An 18739-nucleotide genomic window follows, 5' to 3' on the forward strand; every position below is an offset into this window, starting at 1 on the left:
TTGTTGTAGTAAAGGTTGTGCAGTCCTCTGTCGAAGTAATCTCATCTTGGAGCATTCGGCATTTCATTGACAAAATAAATAGAGCATTTTTTTCTTCCAACTAGGAAAAAGAAAGTGAAGTCATAAAGAGAACCCAAAACTATATTTTTCTGTAGCACCTAGAGAAGGCACTAAAAGGAGGTTTTCAAGTTTTTCATGCCACTTGTAAGATATTCTGTTACTACTAAGCCATGCCAGAGAGCTCTCTTGTTGCAAGAAGCAGCAGACCCTTGGTCAGCCAAGACCCTTTAGCCCTGAATATTCAAGAATCAGCTTTTTAAAAGTACTTATGTTTATTTATTATCTTATATAAGAAGGGATTATGATGCTTGTAAGGCAAGGCCACTTGCGTTACACAGCAGTCATCAGTGCCTGGTGCACATTTATCCCCCAAGCTGTGGTATACTTGTACCTAGGAATTTATTTTCAGATCACCAGAGAACTCTCAAGAATTACCACAGAAAACTTTCTACAGAAATGTTGCTTCACATCTTGCTTTGTTTATGCTCTGTCTTGCTGTGAGGGTAAAAGCTGAGTTCCAAATGCAAATCACAGATTGTAAATATCAGAAGGCGCTAGATGTGTCATCAGAAGGGAACCTCTAACAGCAACCATCAGCAGGAAGTATAACCACAGTTTACTAAAAATTCTGTATTCACATCTGACGATGACATCTTTATATAGTATCATCAGTGATGCACTGAACGGGTAGAGTTGGACTGTATGGTGCATATCTTTGGTTCTAGTGATACCACATTTTAAGAGTGATGTATAGTAAGACATAATTTCACAATGTATATATATTACCTATACATGCTTTGCCTCAAAAAACTCTACTAGCTTTTTATTTTAATTTTTATACAGCGCCTCATGTTTCAAGGAATGGAAAACAATTCAATATGAAATCACGAGCATTATTTTTAAAATCAAAGTACTTCTAATACTTTCAGGAACAGAATAAGGTTACCTAAGTGCAGATTCTGGCTTGACCATGCACACCTGAGGCAGATGGTTTGGCTGCAATGGTGGGATGGGGAGGCCATGTGTTTGTGTGTTTTCTGCAGGTGTGCACATGGGGAATGTGGACTGCAAGAAACATATCCTATTCTATCAAACCACTTCAAGTTGCCATTTGTCCATGTACTGTAATGCTTGAGGAATCAAATTTGCATCCGATGGCCCACTCTACTAATTGTTGAAGCATAGATTGGAATATTTTCACAGCTCAAAAAATCTTTGACACATACAGAAAATACAGCGAGACACTGTATGGAGCATTTCTCCACCATATTTTGGAGTTGCAGTAATTTTCCCTGGAATGGGAAAAGCAGATACCCAATTCTCAAACTGGGTAATTAACTACTGCTCACCTCTTGCTGGTGACAGATACCACAAAGGAGCAGCTTTATCAGTACTAATGGAAGATTAGAAAAATGAAATTTCAAACACCTTCACAAAATTGCAGGGCTGACAAAATGAACAGCACAAAATAGAGTTTGTGCTGATGCAATAAAGAGTTTGTTCAGGATGCATAAGCCCTCTCTTTTGGCTGAGAAATTCCAATTTAGTAATCTTAGAAATAAGTATGAGCTCCAGGATAATATGAACCTGATACAAAGAACTCAGTGGCTTAACAACTAGAATTCTCTTCCCCATCAAAGACACTCACATCATGCACAACCTTGCCTAAAATTTCAGTTACAAGTCCTGCAGAGAATTAAAACATCAGTTACAGTGAAGGTCTGTCTCCCATTTTCTAACTTCTTATGGCAAATACAGTGTACTGAGGAGCAAAACTCCCACAAGGAAAGCAAAGCTTAACGACAGTAAGAGAGGGACGGTCCCAGAACTAAGCTTAGGGATGACTCTTAAAGATAACCCCCGGACCAATCTCCTTTAGAAATTAATACAAGCTTTACATCTGTACTTCACAGAACTACAGGACCATATAATAATTTGGGTTCAAAGAGACCACTGGAAGTGGCCTAGTTCAAAACCCTGTCAAAAGAAGGTCACTCAGGGAGTTCCCTAGTTGGGTTTTAAAGTCTCCAGCAGAAGAGTTTCAAGAACTTCTCTGGGCAAGCTAATTATGGCTCATTTGGATTTAGTGCTCTCCCCACCATGAGTTCTTCATACAGAAAGATCCACACAAAACAACTCCTTGCTAACACACAAAAGCAAACCTAGAGTTGTCCTAACTGATGTTTTCAAAAAGGGAAAACGGGCAGATATTATATGTGCAAAAGTTGGGAAAGAATAAAGGTTCACAACTCACAGAAAAGGAAATCTCACACTTAATACAAGGCAGAAAAGTTGATAGGTTTATGACAAGCTATTGTGTATACTTTTCCAGATGATCGTAACATGTTGACAGCTTTAAAGAAGCAGCTGTGTTACTTTAAAGTTTATTGTCTAAGGAGCCTCCTCCCTCTGCAGCAATCTAGCAGTTTACATTTGCTGTTGATTATAACTTCTATTATGTTCCAGTATTTGCTAATCATCCCAGAGACTGAAAAACAGCATCATTTGTCTCAAGCTCTCTCCTGTAGACACACTATTCTTCAAAAAGTCTAAAAGACAACATACGCAATGTTTTCTCTTAAAGCATCTATTCTCAGTTCTTTTAAAATATTTCAGACAGCATTATTCTATCTTCCTCTTCTGTAAGATGTGTCAGCCAACAGAACATAATTCAATCTCAGGTTTACAGTAAGCTTTCTTTTGCAAGCAGCAGAACTAGCCAAAGTTTATTTCCTCTGTGTTTGGAGGCTAAGTTAGGTTGCAGATTCAGTAGTAAGGGACAAATTCATCCTGCTACCTCTCCTTTGGCTATGGAGAGTATACGGTTTATCTCCTTCATAAAGCCCTTTATTCTCACACACCACCTGTACCTTGCTGTCTTTGCTGACCCAGATATTCTGTGTGAAATTTAACTGAAGTGGAAAAAAGAGGGCTGACAGCAGATGCACAAATGCCATCTTCAAGACATAATTTCCTTAGGCCTTTATGCTTAAAACCTGGAATTTTTAAGAAAAGTATTAAATTCAACCTAACAGTGTCTTCAAAAAGTGACGGCAAAACATCACACCCAGCAACAGCTTAAGTGGAAGTAGCACTCTGGTTCTCAAAAATGATACAATTTTAGCCTATTCTCACTGATAAAGGTCATTGCTAAAGCAATCTGCCACTCTGGGGGTAGATTACACTTACATACATCCACTTCACTTCTTCCATATCATTCATCCAGGATAGTCCCTGCTTTCACTGGGCTGCAACACATTTAAGTGTGAACAGATTGATTAACAACCAGAAATCTGAAACAAGCTGCCACTGCATTTCACTATAGATGAGCAGGGATTACTGGAGAGACTTCGTAGAGTCAAAGCATACGTGCACAGGGGGGCTGTGCAACGCAAACTGCGCATTTCAGTATGGGCAGTCCTGGGCAGAAGACACAGTCACTGCTTTTTAAGAGTTTTCTTTTTCAAAAGTGTTGGAAATATGACAGCAAAGACGACAGTTTTTTTTTTTTTTTTGAAACAGTAGAAACACAGAGGAAATAATACACACAGAAAAACACACAGAAACAATAAGTTATTTCAGAGCCAGAGAAATTGATGAACTGACATATTCAAGCACAAGAAACCAAATCCCAACTCCTAATCAACAGAGGCCAGACAACTGTTTTCAATTATATCCTAGAAATTCTTGTGGCAGACATCAAACAGAAGGTTTATGACAGAATAAGAAAAGTTTTCCCAACTTGTGCAATAATATCTTGATTTTTTAACTATGCTTCTCAAAATATATAACAAGCAAGACAGGATATCTTATACATTAAGTAATACATTAAACAGTATTTTTCTACTTTTAATTCTGACACCAAGAAAGTAGACCGTGTATACATTTTATTTGCCTGTTTCTCAGATTTGTACCTTAAAAATATTGCTTTCCTTCTAAAAGGAGTTACTTAATTTTAGTGAAACAAAGGCAAATGAGAAAAAATATTTGCTTACCAACATCCCTTCTCAATTGCAAATGCAGAAGTAGCAATATAAACTCATCAATCAGCAGCTAGAAACATATAAAACAAATAAATACTTAGATCACGTACTTAATTCCTTTTCTGTTGTCTGGATCACTCCCTCAAGTATACAAATAATTTTATGATACACTCCAAAATCATTGTAGATGATAAACAATAACACATCAGCATGGCTTAAGCATATGCCATGCTTATTTGAGAAAGCAATGTCTACCACAAAAAGTTCTGCCTATGCTATGTGTTATGTTGCAGTTGCTGCAGAATGTTTTCCTGTAAAGTGGTAGAGAAAAAACCTGAGCATCATACAGTATAAGTATTTAATGCTGTATAGTACAGTATTTAATGCTGCTTCAGTAACTCTTAAATGCCCTTGAGAAAAAAAAAAAAAACAAGGTTCCTTTAAATATTTTTTGACACAGACCTAATCTTTTCAGGTGAGTTTTCATTGACAGGTATGTAACTGACACCTTAGAGAATTCTTATTTATTGTGCTACAAACTACCCAAAGTATAAGCAAACCCAAGTGGCAGATTTATGGCTAGTTACACAACTGCTAAATTGAGAAACTGTGGTGTTAGCTTATAAGCCTTTCTCCCTTGATTTTTATACTATTCCTATTTATGTTACTAATCCATAAGAAGCCTGTTAGATTTCATAAACATTTAGACTGTAAATCATTCAGATTCCCATCAGGGTCTGCGAAAGCAAACAGGACACACCTACATGGCATCTCTGTGTCCAGTGTCAAGACCCACAGCCAGCTCCCACCACCCCTCCTCTCTTGTCCCAAGCCAGACCTTAACTTCACCAACTGCCCCAGGAAAAGCATTGGGGCAGCTCACCTAATAAAGAACAATACAGGAAGGAACAAGGTGATAGAAATCTGGTTCAGGGTAAAAACATTTCAAATGCTTCAGAAAAGAAATTTAGCGATTCTGAACTATGACTGTCCAACAACTCTGCCTACAAACCTGCCCTTAGCAAAGGAGTTTTCTCTGGTTGCTTCTCAAACTTGCAGAAATGTAAAGGTATCCCAACATGAAGCTGCACTGTTTTACATAATTAAAAAAAAAAATTAAATGACAGCATTGATAGAGATGCCATCAATGTGATCCATGATAAAAAATATACTCTATTGGATAATTAAACATTTGCTATTAGAGAACCTCATTGCTCTGAGTCAAAGAGAACCTATCAAAACTGCATTTTTAACCCTTAATGTTAAATATAACATCTGGGGGAGGAAAGGAATTAGTGTATTTCAAAATTAGACATAGAATAAACCTACAATTTGCTCACTTTTCCAGAATACAAATATTTTCAAAGACATAGAAATAGATCTGTTTTAAGTGTAATGAATAAAAGATGAGCTTATCATTATAAATAAAGGAAGAAAAAGAGGTTTAGCATAAAATGTCTCTTTTAAATGGAGGTCCACCACTAGGAAAGTCAACTGTGAGTACTTCTGCACTTGCCATATCATAGACAAACAAATATATTGGTTTATGTAATTTCCATCTCAGTAGGTAAGGAACTAGAAAGCCAACATCCCAGCATTTCCCGAGCTTGCTACTAATTAAATCATATGCATACTGGTTTAATCCAAGGATGATCAAAGTGAATGAAAAAAAAATTTCAATTTAATTCAATGAACTGTGGATCAGTTCCAGACATCTAGCTGCTACTCCATCCTCTTTCTTCTTTATCAAAAAGTACTCCAACAGTGTGAAAGTGAAGAGGACTCCATATGAGTCTACAGACTTTGTGATTCTGTATTTCCCCTCAGATCTGAATTTTAAATTAATTATTTGACAGTTGACTACATTGCATAAAATTAAGTAATCTTTTCCATGAAGGTGAATTAGAGGCTCCTCCATGTTTGGAAGGAAAACTGACTGCTAATATTACTGTTACATCAATGGCTTTAAAAGATTTCAACTGTCTCTTTCACAAAAATACACATCCATTATAAATTTATTTATGTGTTCCACTGTTCACCCCTGCAACAATATATTGCCATACCTGAGCATGTAAAATGTTAGTCCAATGTACTGGAAATAGGGCACAAAATTTATAAGGCTTTCTAAGATTAACAGAAAGACAAGTTAATGTCATTTAAAGAAAAATAAAAAAAGAATCAGTGCTCATATCAAATATCTATTTCTAGTTACATTTGAAATGCAATGTCACTATTGCCAAACAACTTCAGTAAACTGGACATAACATTTATGAAACCTATCTGAATAGCCTTTGCTTCAATTCTTACAAGCAATGTTTTTCACATTCTCTTTTTTAATAAATATTTGTATTAAAAATTATAATTTAATTTTAGCATCTCAAAACTCATCTCCCAGTGCCATCCACATGCTTTGTAGCCATGGTTTCAGCAAATGTCCTTTCAAATCAGCCTAAAGGCTCTTATTTCTTTAAAATAGAGCTGGGCAGGAGTTGCTCTAAAATCTTTATTTGGAAATTTAATATATGCATCACTTTTAATAGCCACTGCATGATGTCTCAAATGCAATGAGTATCACACAGGAAATTAAATTTTACAAAAATAATCTTTCCTGTTCAAGAATCAACAGTCAATTAAATAAAAACTGAAGCTGTCAGTTTTCAACAGGAAGAATAGTGTCTATGCCTGAAACTTCACTTTCCATCTAAAAATGGTGTTTTGACATAGTCCCAGTAACATTTATGTATCCAGCTCTGACTAGTTGTCCACCTCATATCTTTTGTATTCTAAGACAGATTTAGACAGATTTCAAGCATTTCCTGTTGGAAAGGGCTTTTTTTTTTTAATCATCAGCTCCTTCTGTTTCATGCTGGAGAAACACACTAATACCAATGGGAAGGGAATAGTGCTACTACAGCTACTACTCAGGTTTCCTTCACTGTACCTACTCAGAAGCCCTAGACAACTCTGCTGTGCCACTGGGAACTTCATGAGCAGGAAGTCAGAGTTGCACAATTTTATTCCCATGCAAGGCAAAATCATCTCTCATGGAGCCCGAAAATCCTGAACCAGATGTGAAATGATCTCCCAGTCCGCTTGCCCCTTCTCTCTCAACCACTGTGTGAGATGAAAGAGATATAAAGAGAGTGATGTCAGAAAATGATGACTGAAATCCCTGCTGTCTTTCTTCTGTTTCTCTTTGACAGGGAAGTTTTCTGCAGAGACACATTTAGGCATCCAATTAAAACCAATGTTAGCAGGGCTTTTTTACTGGATCCAGACATGTAAGAAATGGTCAGCCCTTGCCTGAGTACAACATAGTTACAGGATAACAGATTTACAGTTTAAGGTACAATGAGTGAAACCTGAGTCCTATAAATTTACCCACCTGCTAATACAGCTCTTGAGGGAAAAAGAGATACGCTCCAGCTCATTCGCCTTAATAAGAGCCCACCGTCTTTGAAATGTTAAATGGGACCTACTAAGAAGAAAATTCTATTTGCTGAAACACTTTTTCTTACATAATGTGAAAACCTTTACTGTTTTTGTACAATTTCCTATCACTGAAGCTCTTTTCTATTGAGTGAGTGAAATAGAAATCAACCACCAGATGGTTTTTATTGTCCCATGTGTGTGTTAGTGGCTTAGGCTGTTGTGTTCTGTTGCTGTGGTCTAGAAGCAGAAGACCCCTTCATCTCTCAAGAACTATTAACCCAAAGCCTTCAGCTAGAATTGCAAATATATGCCATGTTACAGATAACAAAATTTGTTTAGAAACTCTGTATCATCACTTACATTTGATTCCAAATCACATGGAATGCAAACAAGAGAAAAGCATGAAAAAAAAAAAAGAAACAAAAGTGTAGGGAAAAGGAGCTAGCCTACAGAGAGTGCAGTATTAACTTGCATGTTGTAAAAACCCAAAAGAACTCACCACATCAGTTTCTAAATGACACAGTTCATTCCAACCCATTTAACCTACACAAAACACTGGACTCTCGTGAACAGCAAAATTTGAAAACAATACAGATAGCTCTACCAGCAAGTCTCACACAGTCACAGTATCTGTCTCAACACAGCTGGTCTCACAACAAAACAAATTTCACAAGGTGAAACAAAAATGAAGTCAGATTGCACTGCTAAACATTTTAAGTTTGCTTTCCTTTACCCTGGTCTTTTTAACAAACTTATTTACTCTATTTACATATTTATTTTTCAACTACTTTGCTATTATTTCCTTGATTCCAGAGCTAAAATTGACTACAGGTGAATGGATAATGCACCTTTTCTAAATCCCACACGACTGTCAAGCCTGTGACTGCCTCCTCAGTCTTCCAATACACAGCTGAGCTGCAAGATGAAATATTTATTTTGCTCCTTTAAGGACAAGTGTACCCAAGAAGACACTCAAGAATTAACCACCAAGCCAACCTCCATCAACCAGCTTAAAATTTTTACCTTGCATATTCTACAGTTATGAATGTATATGGGTCACCAAAAGATAGAAAACCTGATTTGCAAAATTCTACTTATGTTATGAAACATTTTCTGTAACTGCAGCTAAATAAATACATTCATTATGCTTAAAGCCTAAGGGTAAAAAAAGTAGTCTTTTCCTTACAAATACTTCAACTGCAACAACTGACACTGAATTATAAACAATGCCGATTATAAATATTCATTATAAATATAAGCTCCATCAATTTAAAGTTCTACCTATTCATATAAATGTAAGTCAAACTTTAAAATGCATTTGATCAATCCTGTTATAATTTCCTGATACAACTGTACCATGGTTTTGTTAAACGTTTAGAGCCAGGATTAATTCATATGTATTCAGGCAAACCTACCTCACAACACTGTATTAGATTACATCTGAACATGACTGCCTTTAAAGCATTTCAGAGGTGCTGACATCTCCAATAACTTGTTAAAGAAGAACTAGTTCCAACATATTCTGTAGCAAGCAAAGCAAGTCAAGCATGACTTAAAACACAGATTTATATTGTGTCTCCATGCAGTCCTGCTACCACGCTACCACCAGATTAAAAACAAAGGCTTTTAGGTATCACACTAAAAAGAACAAGACTAGTATTGCTAACTTATTTCTTTGTCATTAATGCTAGAAAATGAGAAACACTTGAGCCCATGGCTCACAGCTTTCTAGGATAATGGGTTCCCAAGTAGCTTCCTGTTTTAACATCTGTGATGTTCCTGGGCAACATCTCCTTAAGACTGGCTAATGTTGATATACTCACTCTAGACAAAGCCCAGTTCAAAGAACAAAAGAAAATCTCTGTTTGAAAGCCCTTGAGAAAGCCACTTATTTTAATAATGTCAGAGAACTCTTCTGTGACACCAGACATTTACAAGTCCCATTTTCCTCCACAAGCCTCAGTGAAAGAAAACTTAAGATAGAACTCAGAATCCACATCTCAGACTATGCCACAGAAGTGTGTGTGTATATATATATATGTGTGTGTGTGTGTGTGTGTATTTAAGACTAAACACAGAAGTATTTGTCCATCTAGTCTTTATATACCAAAGGCAACATCCTCTCATCTTTCATTCTGAGCCAAGACATACACATGGACTAGGTGAAAAATGATATGAAAGTCAGGGAAGTAAAGAAAATAACAATATTAAAGAATCAAGTTTTTATTATTAATGAAGAATAAGATGTTATTATAGCTTAAGGTCACATATGACAAAACAATCTTCAGTTAATGCCACATCTGTTACATACTGAGAGAATCAAAATTAAAACATAATAATTGTTTTGTTTTCTTTAAAACCATCTGTAGAATTGCAATTTGCCACATGCTGAAAGATTATGTTCCACACAGGCCCAGCAGGGTCTGCCACTCAGGGTCAGGACTGAGACCCCAGAGGACACTGGGGTCAAATGAACTCCAAATATCTGGTAACAAAATTGGATTTGGTAGAATCTGCAATATCTCTTAAATTTAGTTTATTAAAAAAGGAATCCTTTAAATAACAACTCAGGAAGTCTGACAAAGTAACTGGAATAAACATGGTGTTCCTACATACACACTTCAAGTCTATCCAGCAGTTTCTGTTTGTAGAATGAATACTACATTAAGAATATAACCTATCACAACAAATCAGAAATACAATGGCAGTATAAAAATAAGATACCACAATCTGTGCAGGGAGGAAGAGGGACAGAAGGGAAACAGAAAAAGTTAACCTCTTTCAAGCCACATCTATGTGTTTAGAACAACATTCTTTCATAAAACTTGACTAAGTTAGGACGCCAACATAAGAAGCAAGCAGCTATTTTAAGCTCAACAAACATATATAGAACCAATATTTAATTACCTCTTCAATATGTGATAATTTTACATGTGCAATACCATATCTGTCCATTTTACAATACTACCTTCCCATGGGAAGAGCTGGTGTAATGCACTATGCAATTTTCACACTGTAAGTAATTAGTATAATAAAATCAAAGTTAAAACGAATGTTGAAAAAAAGCTGTGTTCATAGTCAAAGTAAGAAAGCATTTGCATAAAAAATTATGCAAACTCTCTCAAAAGTAAGAACACTCTCAGTCAAGGTCTTGAAAACTTTCTTGGAGATCAAATCAATTTTGAAATCCTACATACACACACACAAACCAAAAAGTACTATTAAATCTGTGTGAGGACCTGATAATTTGTTGTTTATCTGTCTTCTCCGTTTTAGACATCTACTTCACCAGGATCACTTCCAAAAAAGGAAAAAGTTAAACAATAATTAAAATCAAGTGCATAAACATGAATTAAAGTAAATTAAGCATGTGTACCACCAGGTTAAAACAAATACACAGACAAACAAAATAAAACAACAGCAACAACAACAAAAATCTCCACAACCTGACCTTGGTCAAAACCAATACTAGGCTACAAAAAATACCTGAAAAAGTTAATCACAGAAACTGTAGAACAATTAGATACTTAATTTAAGTCTCCAGACAGATGAACTCTCACTAATGTTCCCAGAACAGTATTTCAAACTATTTCTTCCCCCATTCCTCTTTCTCATCTTTCATCAGAATATAAACCCATCCCTATTGGAAAGTTGGCAGTTCCACTTCATAGGTCTGAATCCCCATCTAAATCAATTTTATGAATCAATTCATTCCCAGTTGGAGGGAAGACACAAACCTTATTAGGAGCCTTTGACATACACTGCCTTTCGTTAATGCTGCCACATAGGTCACACAGGTAAGAGACTGGAAAGCTAATGGTGGGGTTTGTAAAATCCTAACTATTGCCTCTCCATAGCTCCCCGAGTTCATTCTCTATTCATCAGAGCATCGCATCCTATCCTATCCTATCCTGCATCAATTATAACTGGCATGTAAAATGAGGAGAACTTAATTTGCCACCTCTTCTCACACTGAACAGCAACTTATTGCCTAGGTAGTTAGACAGATTTTAAAGGGATTATTTTCAAGAATCTCGACATAATCCAATTCAAAGATGATAAAATTTGTCCTTCTGAATTTCTTCTTCAGAAGATTATCTTTTACCTCTCCCTCTTTCTCTGTCTCTCTCTTATTATTGTTAAACACCTATCTTTATGTCTCAAATCTCGTAATTTTCTTTGCATTAGGAATACGGAAATGCATGAATTCTATATGGAAAGCAAATTTATATAGCTATCATACATGTCCTTAGCAGTTGGTGAAGATGAAGAAAGATTTTTTTAATTACTAAATAAACTAAATTTTTTTATAATAAATAATTTAATAATAATAAAATTAATAAATTAATATAAAATACATTAAAATTAATTATTAATTAAAATTGAGAGGGACTGAAAACTTGTTACTAACTAAAAAGGCTGGCAGTGCTGGTGTCAAAAATTCAGAAAGCTATTTTTTTTCACTTATTTACCTGCAAACAGAGATAATTTTTCTTCAGCTCTGCTTCTTTTGCCTGTTAGCTTTAGTCAGTACTTTGCTCCTTCTCAGGCTGAAAGAAAAATTTTGACAGTCACTCCAGATATAAAAAAACAGAAGCAGAAATACAATAAAAAAAAAATAAAAAAAAAAAAAGAGAGTTCTATCTAGAACTGTGAAGGTATGTAAGGAAGTATTGACAAGTCAGCTGATCTTACAAATGCATCAGAAGCATGATATATACAGGAACATGTCCCTAATGCACTATCACTCATTGTCAGAGCTCTGAGGACATAAAACCAATAGTAACACAAGATGAAAGATCAAAAATGTCAAGGAACATGCAGAAGTAAGTATCTTAAACTCTACCATTACTTTCAATCCCTAATATGGCTATGTTGATACGTTGTTTTCTTCATTTCAATTAAAGCATTGCTCCATAGTCTTCTTTCATCTCTAGAAACAATTGGCTTCAGCTTCCTATTCAAACTGTTGATTTTTTTTTCCTGGATCAAAAGCCCAAGCTATTAGAACAAAAAGTCATACATGGATGCACAGCACCATATAAAATGAAAATGTATTACAAGTAGAAAATCATATTCCCCTTCCCCTCATCCCACAGTCAGAAAACTAAACAGACTGCCTACTTAAAATCCACTCAATCCTTGATGATTTACCCATCCACTGTACACAACAATTTTGCTTAATTTTCCTCTTACTAAAAGAAAGATATGTCCTTGGATAACAGGTGTTCTTACGTCAGATCCACATTACCTCATAGCAATGTGATACTTCTACAACTGTTGATACTTTAATCTAGGAATTGTTTCCAACAAATAATCACACAGGAATTATTAATAAGAAAACAGCTACTTGAAGCAGATTTTCAGGGAAGGACTAAAGCAGTAGTCCTTGAGTGAAGCTAGCTGACAAGAAAGGCCATGCCCACAATCCAGGCAGCAGAAAAACTGGGATGCACACAAGCAGCAGGATGTCTTTGATTTCACATACTTGAGACATGGGACTGGGTAAGCAGAAAAAATGCCCACAGCACTGTGTTAGCTGTGCACCAATCCCCAAGGCTGAAACATGGAGAGTCAGAGATGAAGGGCATGACGTTCACCACCACAGCATGACCATGTGCATGCCTGAATACATATTTACATGTTTTTCTGCACACTCACATACACATTTATACATGACAAAAAGTAAGCTCAAATGAAAAAAGAACTTTGCTCTAGCAAAGCGTCTTAAGTGCAATCATGATCTTTAATGCAAAAGATTGGCAGTACCATTCTTAACCAACCTGCCACACTGGAAATCCCATGTCAGCAAAAAATATACAGGAGCAGCTACAAAGAGAATCTCAGTTTTTCTTAAACAAAGTACCAGTCCTTGTTTTACTGCTAAGTTTGCTTCCTAAGCTAAATTTTTCAATATCCTCTGAAAAAGGGCAGAAAAAAATATAAAAGTAACTACATAATTTAGCCTGTCTGGCTGACAGCTACTGAGAAATACAATGATAGAGTAAATCACAGAGGAGGGAGAAGGATTACACTCTAAAGGGGCATAAATGAAAAAGTGGGATGAACTCAGGGAAGAGGGCGGCATAGGATGAGCATCACAAAACATTTCTTAACAGCAATACAATATAACGTAGAATATATTTTCCCACTGAAAGAGAAGTTATTTAAGGCTAAATTTGATAAAACAGTGGAAAGCACAGCAAAGAAATCATTTCAGAATTTATGAGGTCATGGATGAGAACACTTCATAAATCCTGCCCTTTATGCTTTTCATTATTAAATTTCTGAGCAAGATTTCAGGATGATAAAAAAACACACAGTAAAAATATGTTAATTTTTTTGTTGGGTTCTTTTCATCAGCATTAAGGTTAGAAGTGTTTAGAAGTGTCATTTGTGGTTGATGCAACTATTACACACTGAGCTATTTAAGCATTACCGGTAATTTTAATCCCCTATTAGTTATTCTTTTGCCTATAACACAAAATTATCCTTTTAATTCTGACTTTTACAGTATCTTTTATTTCAAGCATTTCGAACAAATTTACCAACATATGGCCACTAAGAGCGTCTTTCAAAACCCATACACTGTATAACACTGCCTTTCGTTGATCCAGAAGTTATCCTATGACTGCTGAACTGTCCAGTTGCTTAACTGTCATGTAACACAATGCCCATGAAGTCCTCTGGAGGACTTAAGCACCACAGGAAATTAGAAAGTGGCCAAGAAGGAAAACAAATAAAACTGTGGCCAAGAAGGAAAACAAAATTCAGTGTTTCTTTTAGTCTGATGCTTGCAGCACAAGAGATCATGAACCAGGAAAGGTTTAGGTACAGTGGTAAAACAGATGTTCCCTTAGAAGACCAAGTATTGCAACAGGAAATGCACTAATGGTTGCATTTTTGTTTTCCTATTATCACTGTTCTTACAATCTTACTTTAAACAATACACAACATTCTGCAATTCAGTTTAGAAAGAGATGGGCTAACTCACAAAAAGCTGAGAGAAGAGTTTTGTCACCATTATTTTCTTCCCTCTGAACTTGCAGGTAGAATTTTTTTAAATGCACAAAGAATTTGGAAGTATACCTGGATTTGAAATACCGAAGCTTCTCCTTTTAAATAAAAATGATCTTTTCTACCAGGCAACCAATGAAATACAATTTATTTAAATAGCACAGTCAGTCAAGGCCTCCTGTTGATACTGTGGCAATCTTAATTCACCATACAGAACAGTTTGTTACATTTGTTAAATGTTAATGTTTGTTACATTTGTTACATGTTAAATTACAGTTTGTTACATTTGTCACTGAAATCCCAAAATTCTTGTGATTTATAATCCTTCTTTAAAAGGTCCTACTCTACACTATGTAGGATCTCACTGTGCACGACCCTACCAAGCAACTAAGACAAGAAAATAAACACCACACCTCTGCTGCATGGAAAAAATAGCATGTTTTCACAAACTGAAAAACAAATACTAAAAGAGATTATAATATCACATAACTATCAATTATCGTTCTGATCCCCAAAGAAAAATAATGGAAACCAACAGCAGCATACCAGGAAAGCGCTGGAAGTGTTCAGTGCCATGTCATGAAGCTGGAATAATGCACCACAGGGAACAATTCACCAACAGACAACAAGACATCGAATACGTCCCATAGAGTAGAACAGCTCTTCTTTTCCACTCCAGTCCACAGGTCCTGCAGGTACTTCATCCAAATTCCTTCCCTCCCTCCCCTGTTTTAGAAGCTACACAGTTAAGTATTCCAGGTACTGATACCATTATACCCTCTCAAAGCGCTTATTTATGCCAAGAGATGCAGAAAGGCAAGGCACATACCACGTTCCTTCCCAGACCAAAGGCTGAAAGCAAAGACTTCTGTACAAATGAACACCCACGCTAAATCCGGGTGTAGTTTTCCCCTCAGGAGTGAGGAGGCAGTTAATGAAGTGGTTACTGCTGATTCCCCATACAGAGGCTCCAGTGTCACAGGACATGCAATGGTCATTTGGGCTGTGCCTGTCCTTTGAATGCCCTGCAGGCTTGCAGTGGTGCACATAAACAAAGGCCAGCAGAACCACCTGTATCCCAGCCACAGCACTGTCCACTTCCTGAAGAATGATACAACTTCTGGGACCATAACCCATCATTTCCAAGGAAACACAACAACAAATGCAGGAGAAAGTCATTAATTTTTCTAGTTAACAGTGCCAACCCAACTGCACAAAGGTGACTCCTTTCTGACAAAATACCGTCCTTGAGTGTATTAAAGGTTAAGCTAGAAAAAGGAGACAAGAGGAAAGACTTTTCTCCTTTGATAAATTTACTTTGCATTTGATCATCCACTGTATGGGCTTACTGCTTATTCTAAACATAGGATATTTCTAGGTTTTTTCAAGAAAAAACAGGGTTACCTTAAAAAAAAAAATTAAAATTCACAAAAACTGTTAGGGAGTTTCAGGAACAGAATTAGCATCTGAGGCTATCTAAAAATTATTTCTGATTACTTTTCAAACATTAAATTAATACTGTTCTTGTAAACAGAATTTGCTGGATGCTTTCATCCCAATTACACCCTCATCTTTTAGAGCTGAGGATTATACTGTGAAAACTTTATTTGCAATAATACCTGAGGGCTATTGTAAAATTAGATGGAACAACTGCCACACTCATCAACAGTATGGTATCACATAAATTTGCTAACTCTCAAACCTAAGTTTGGCTGTTATGTGACAGCCCCATATCATTTTAAGCTGTCTGAAGCCCACCCTCATAAAAAAGGGCAGAGTGGCCACTGCTGCTTTCAGAGAAGGTAAGTCTGTAGACACAAAGCCAGAGTTCTTTTGTAACATGTATTATGACTGGTGCTGCCCAGCCACCAACAGCTGCAGAGATGGGGAGCACCAGCACCCCAGATGGGTTTTGCTTCTGGCATGGCAATCTGCTTTAACAACATGGCTTGGGCTGTAAGGAGAATTTGGTTGATCCCACTGGCAAATGAAAGGCATGCTTTCTTTGTATTTCTCTATGTGGGTGTCCTGAATGCCAAGACCTAACCCAAAACACACTGGTTTGTAACTTATAAGGGAAGGCCTCAGAAGCATGATGCTTATCCCAGTACTGCAGCTGCATATGTTTTTCTACATTTCCTGTAATACTTATAGTTTGGGATAAACTAGAAAAAAGAGATAAAGAAAATATCCAGGAAATTTTCTACATACAAAAACTCTCAGTTTTCCAAAGCCTAAAAGGATTGCTAAAACACAGCATATCTGTGAAGGTAAATTTGAAATAAATTCATGTCTATACTAATTACATCCAAAAGCACAGAACTATTTTAGTTCTTTGCAATGAACTGTAAATTGCATCAGATGTACAACTGATGTTAATACTCAAATGCATATGCAATAAAACATGAGTTAAATTAGAAGTGGCAATTGAAGCACTTTTGCCAGAGACATGTGGAATATCTACATGGCAGTTGTTTTAAACACCTACCATATAAATAGCAACCTGTGAAAAAAGCAGGAACCCTGTCATGATACCTGAAAGGAGGTTCTAGTAGTGGGGACTAATTTCTTCTGTGTGACTGCAGTGAGAAGACCAGAGGAAAGGGCCTTAAACTGAGACAGGGGAGATTCAGATTAGATATTAGGCGGGGAAAAATACATTGTTATGGGGGTCAAGCATTGGAATAGGTTACCCAGGGAGATGGTGGTTACCATCCCTGGAAGTGGGCAAGAGACTCCTGGATGTGCCTCTGGGTGAGATGGTTTAGGGGTTACAGTAGCAGTGCTGGGTGGACAGATGCACTGGAGACTAAAGGTCTCTTCCAACTTTAATGATTCTATGACTAAATAAATGGCTGATAAACTTCAAAAACCAGTATTAAATATAGCTGCAAGTTACAAAGTTAAGTTTATTCTGCAGTGGCAAAAATTTCAGCAAAGGAAGACATGTGGTTTAAATAACAGAAATCATCTTAGAAACAGATATTGAGAGAGGAACAATTCAAACATCACTATAACAACACAGGCCCTGGTACGCTAGCACAGATGTACAATGACTGCAATTGTCTATAGTGATTTCAGAGAATCACAGAATGTTGGGGTTGGAAGGCACCTCTGAAGATCATGTAGTACAACCTTCCTAACAGGTGACACAGGAATGTATCCAGGTGGGTTTTCATTGTCTCCAGAGAGTGAGACTCCACAAGCTCCCTGCACAGCATGTTCCACCTTTTCTGCTATCCTTAATGTAAAGTTGTTTCTCACATTGAGGTGAAACTTTGGTTTCTAGTTTATGGCCACTGCTCCTCGTCCTTTTGCTGGGCATCACTGGACATGCTAGCCTCTTGTAATCCACCTGTGATATACTCAGATGCATTAATGAGATCCCCTCTCAGTCCTCTGCTCTCCAGACTGAACAGGCCCAGCACCCGCAGTCTGTCCTCATGAAGACAGATGCTCCGGACTCTAAATCACCTTCGTGGCCTCTGGGGAATCCTCTCCAGTACATGAATTCTGACTGCGAATGTATACAGCGATTCCGAGGCAACCCCCTGCACACATCACTTGTTGCTCCTTTCCAGCCCCGACATCCATTCCCCGGCAGCACCCCCCTCCCCCTGCGGCACACCGGGGCGCGCACACCGCGCTGCTGCGCCGGCCGAGCATCGGAGCGCTGGTTTCGCTTTCCCCGTCGCTCGGGCCTCCCCTCCCCGCCCTCGGGCCCTCCACAGCCGCACGGCCGAGCCCGGCAGGCACCCCCGGGCAGTCGCGCCTTGGGATCCCTGCCGGAGCTGCGGGCAGGCCCGACGCGGCGGGACCCGGGAACCGGCCCCGAGCGCCCCGAGCCCGCCGCCCGCGGGCCGTCCCCGGCCGGGGACCCGCTCTCGCCCGCCCCGCGCGGCCCCGCCCGCGCCGAGCGCCAGGCCCGGCCGAGCCGCGGCCGCCGCCACTCACCGCCCGCCCTGCGGCTCCGCTCCGCCGCGGCTGCGCCCGGCGCGGGCGGCGGGAGGGCGGGGAAAAGGGGCCTCGCCGCGGGAGGAGCGGCTCGGTGTCGGCAACATGGCAGCGTCCAGCCGTGCCCAGGTGCTGCGGCTGTACCGCGCCCTGCTGCGGGAGAGCCAGCGCTTCAGCAGCTACAACTACAGGTGCGGGGAAGGGCTCCGGGGGCGGCGGGCGCGGGGCACGCCGCCGGGGCGCGGGGAGCGGCGCACGGAGCTGCGGCCTCGGGAGGAGCCGAGCCGTGCCCT

General features: G+C 38.3%; 2 protein-coding genes across 4 annotated transcripts in view; one reads left to right on the forward strand and one right to left on the reverse strand.

Moving 5' to 3' along the window:
* Positions 1–18480, reverse strand: part of FARS2 (phenylalanyl-tRNA synthetase 2, mitochondrial) — a 229318-nt gene extending 210838 nt beyond the window's left edge. For all 3 annotated transcript variants that reach the window (XM_021534747.2, XM_031503941.2, XM_031503942.2), the window contains exon 1: positions 18447–18480. The gene's annotated coding sequence lies outside the window, so the exon portion shown is untranslated. The remainder of the gene's footprint in view (positions 1–18446) is intronic.
* LYRM4 (LYR motif containing 4) overlaps positions 18478–18739 on the forward strand; it is an 85991-nt gene continuing 85729 nt past the window's right edge. The window contains exon 1 of the mRNA XM_021534771.3: positions 18478–18637. Within this exon, the coding sequence (XP_021390446.1) occupies positions 18552–18637 (86 nt within the window). The 5' untranslated portion in view covers positions 18478–18551. The remainder of the gene's footprint in view (positions 18638–18739) is intronic.

This window comes from Lonchura striata, chromosome 1, assembly GCF_046129695.1.
Source record: "Lonchura striata isolate bLonStr1 chromosome 1, bLonStr1.mat, whole genome shotgun sequence".
Taxonomy (NCBI): Eukaryota; Metazoa; Chordata; class Aves; order Passeriformes; family Estrildidae; genus Lonchura; species Lonchura striata.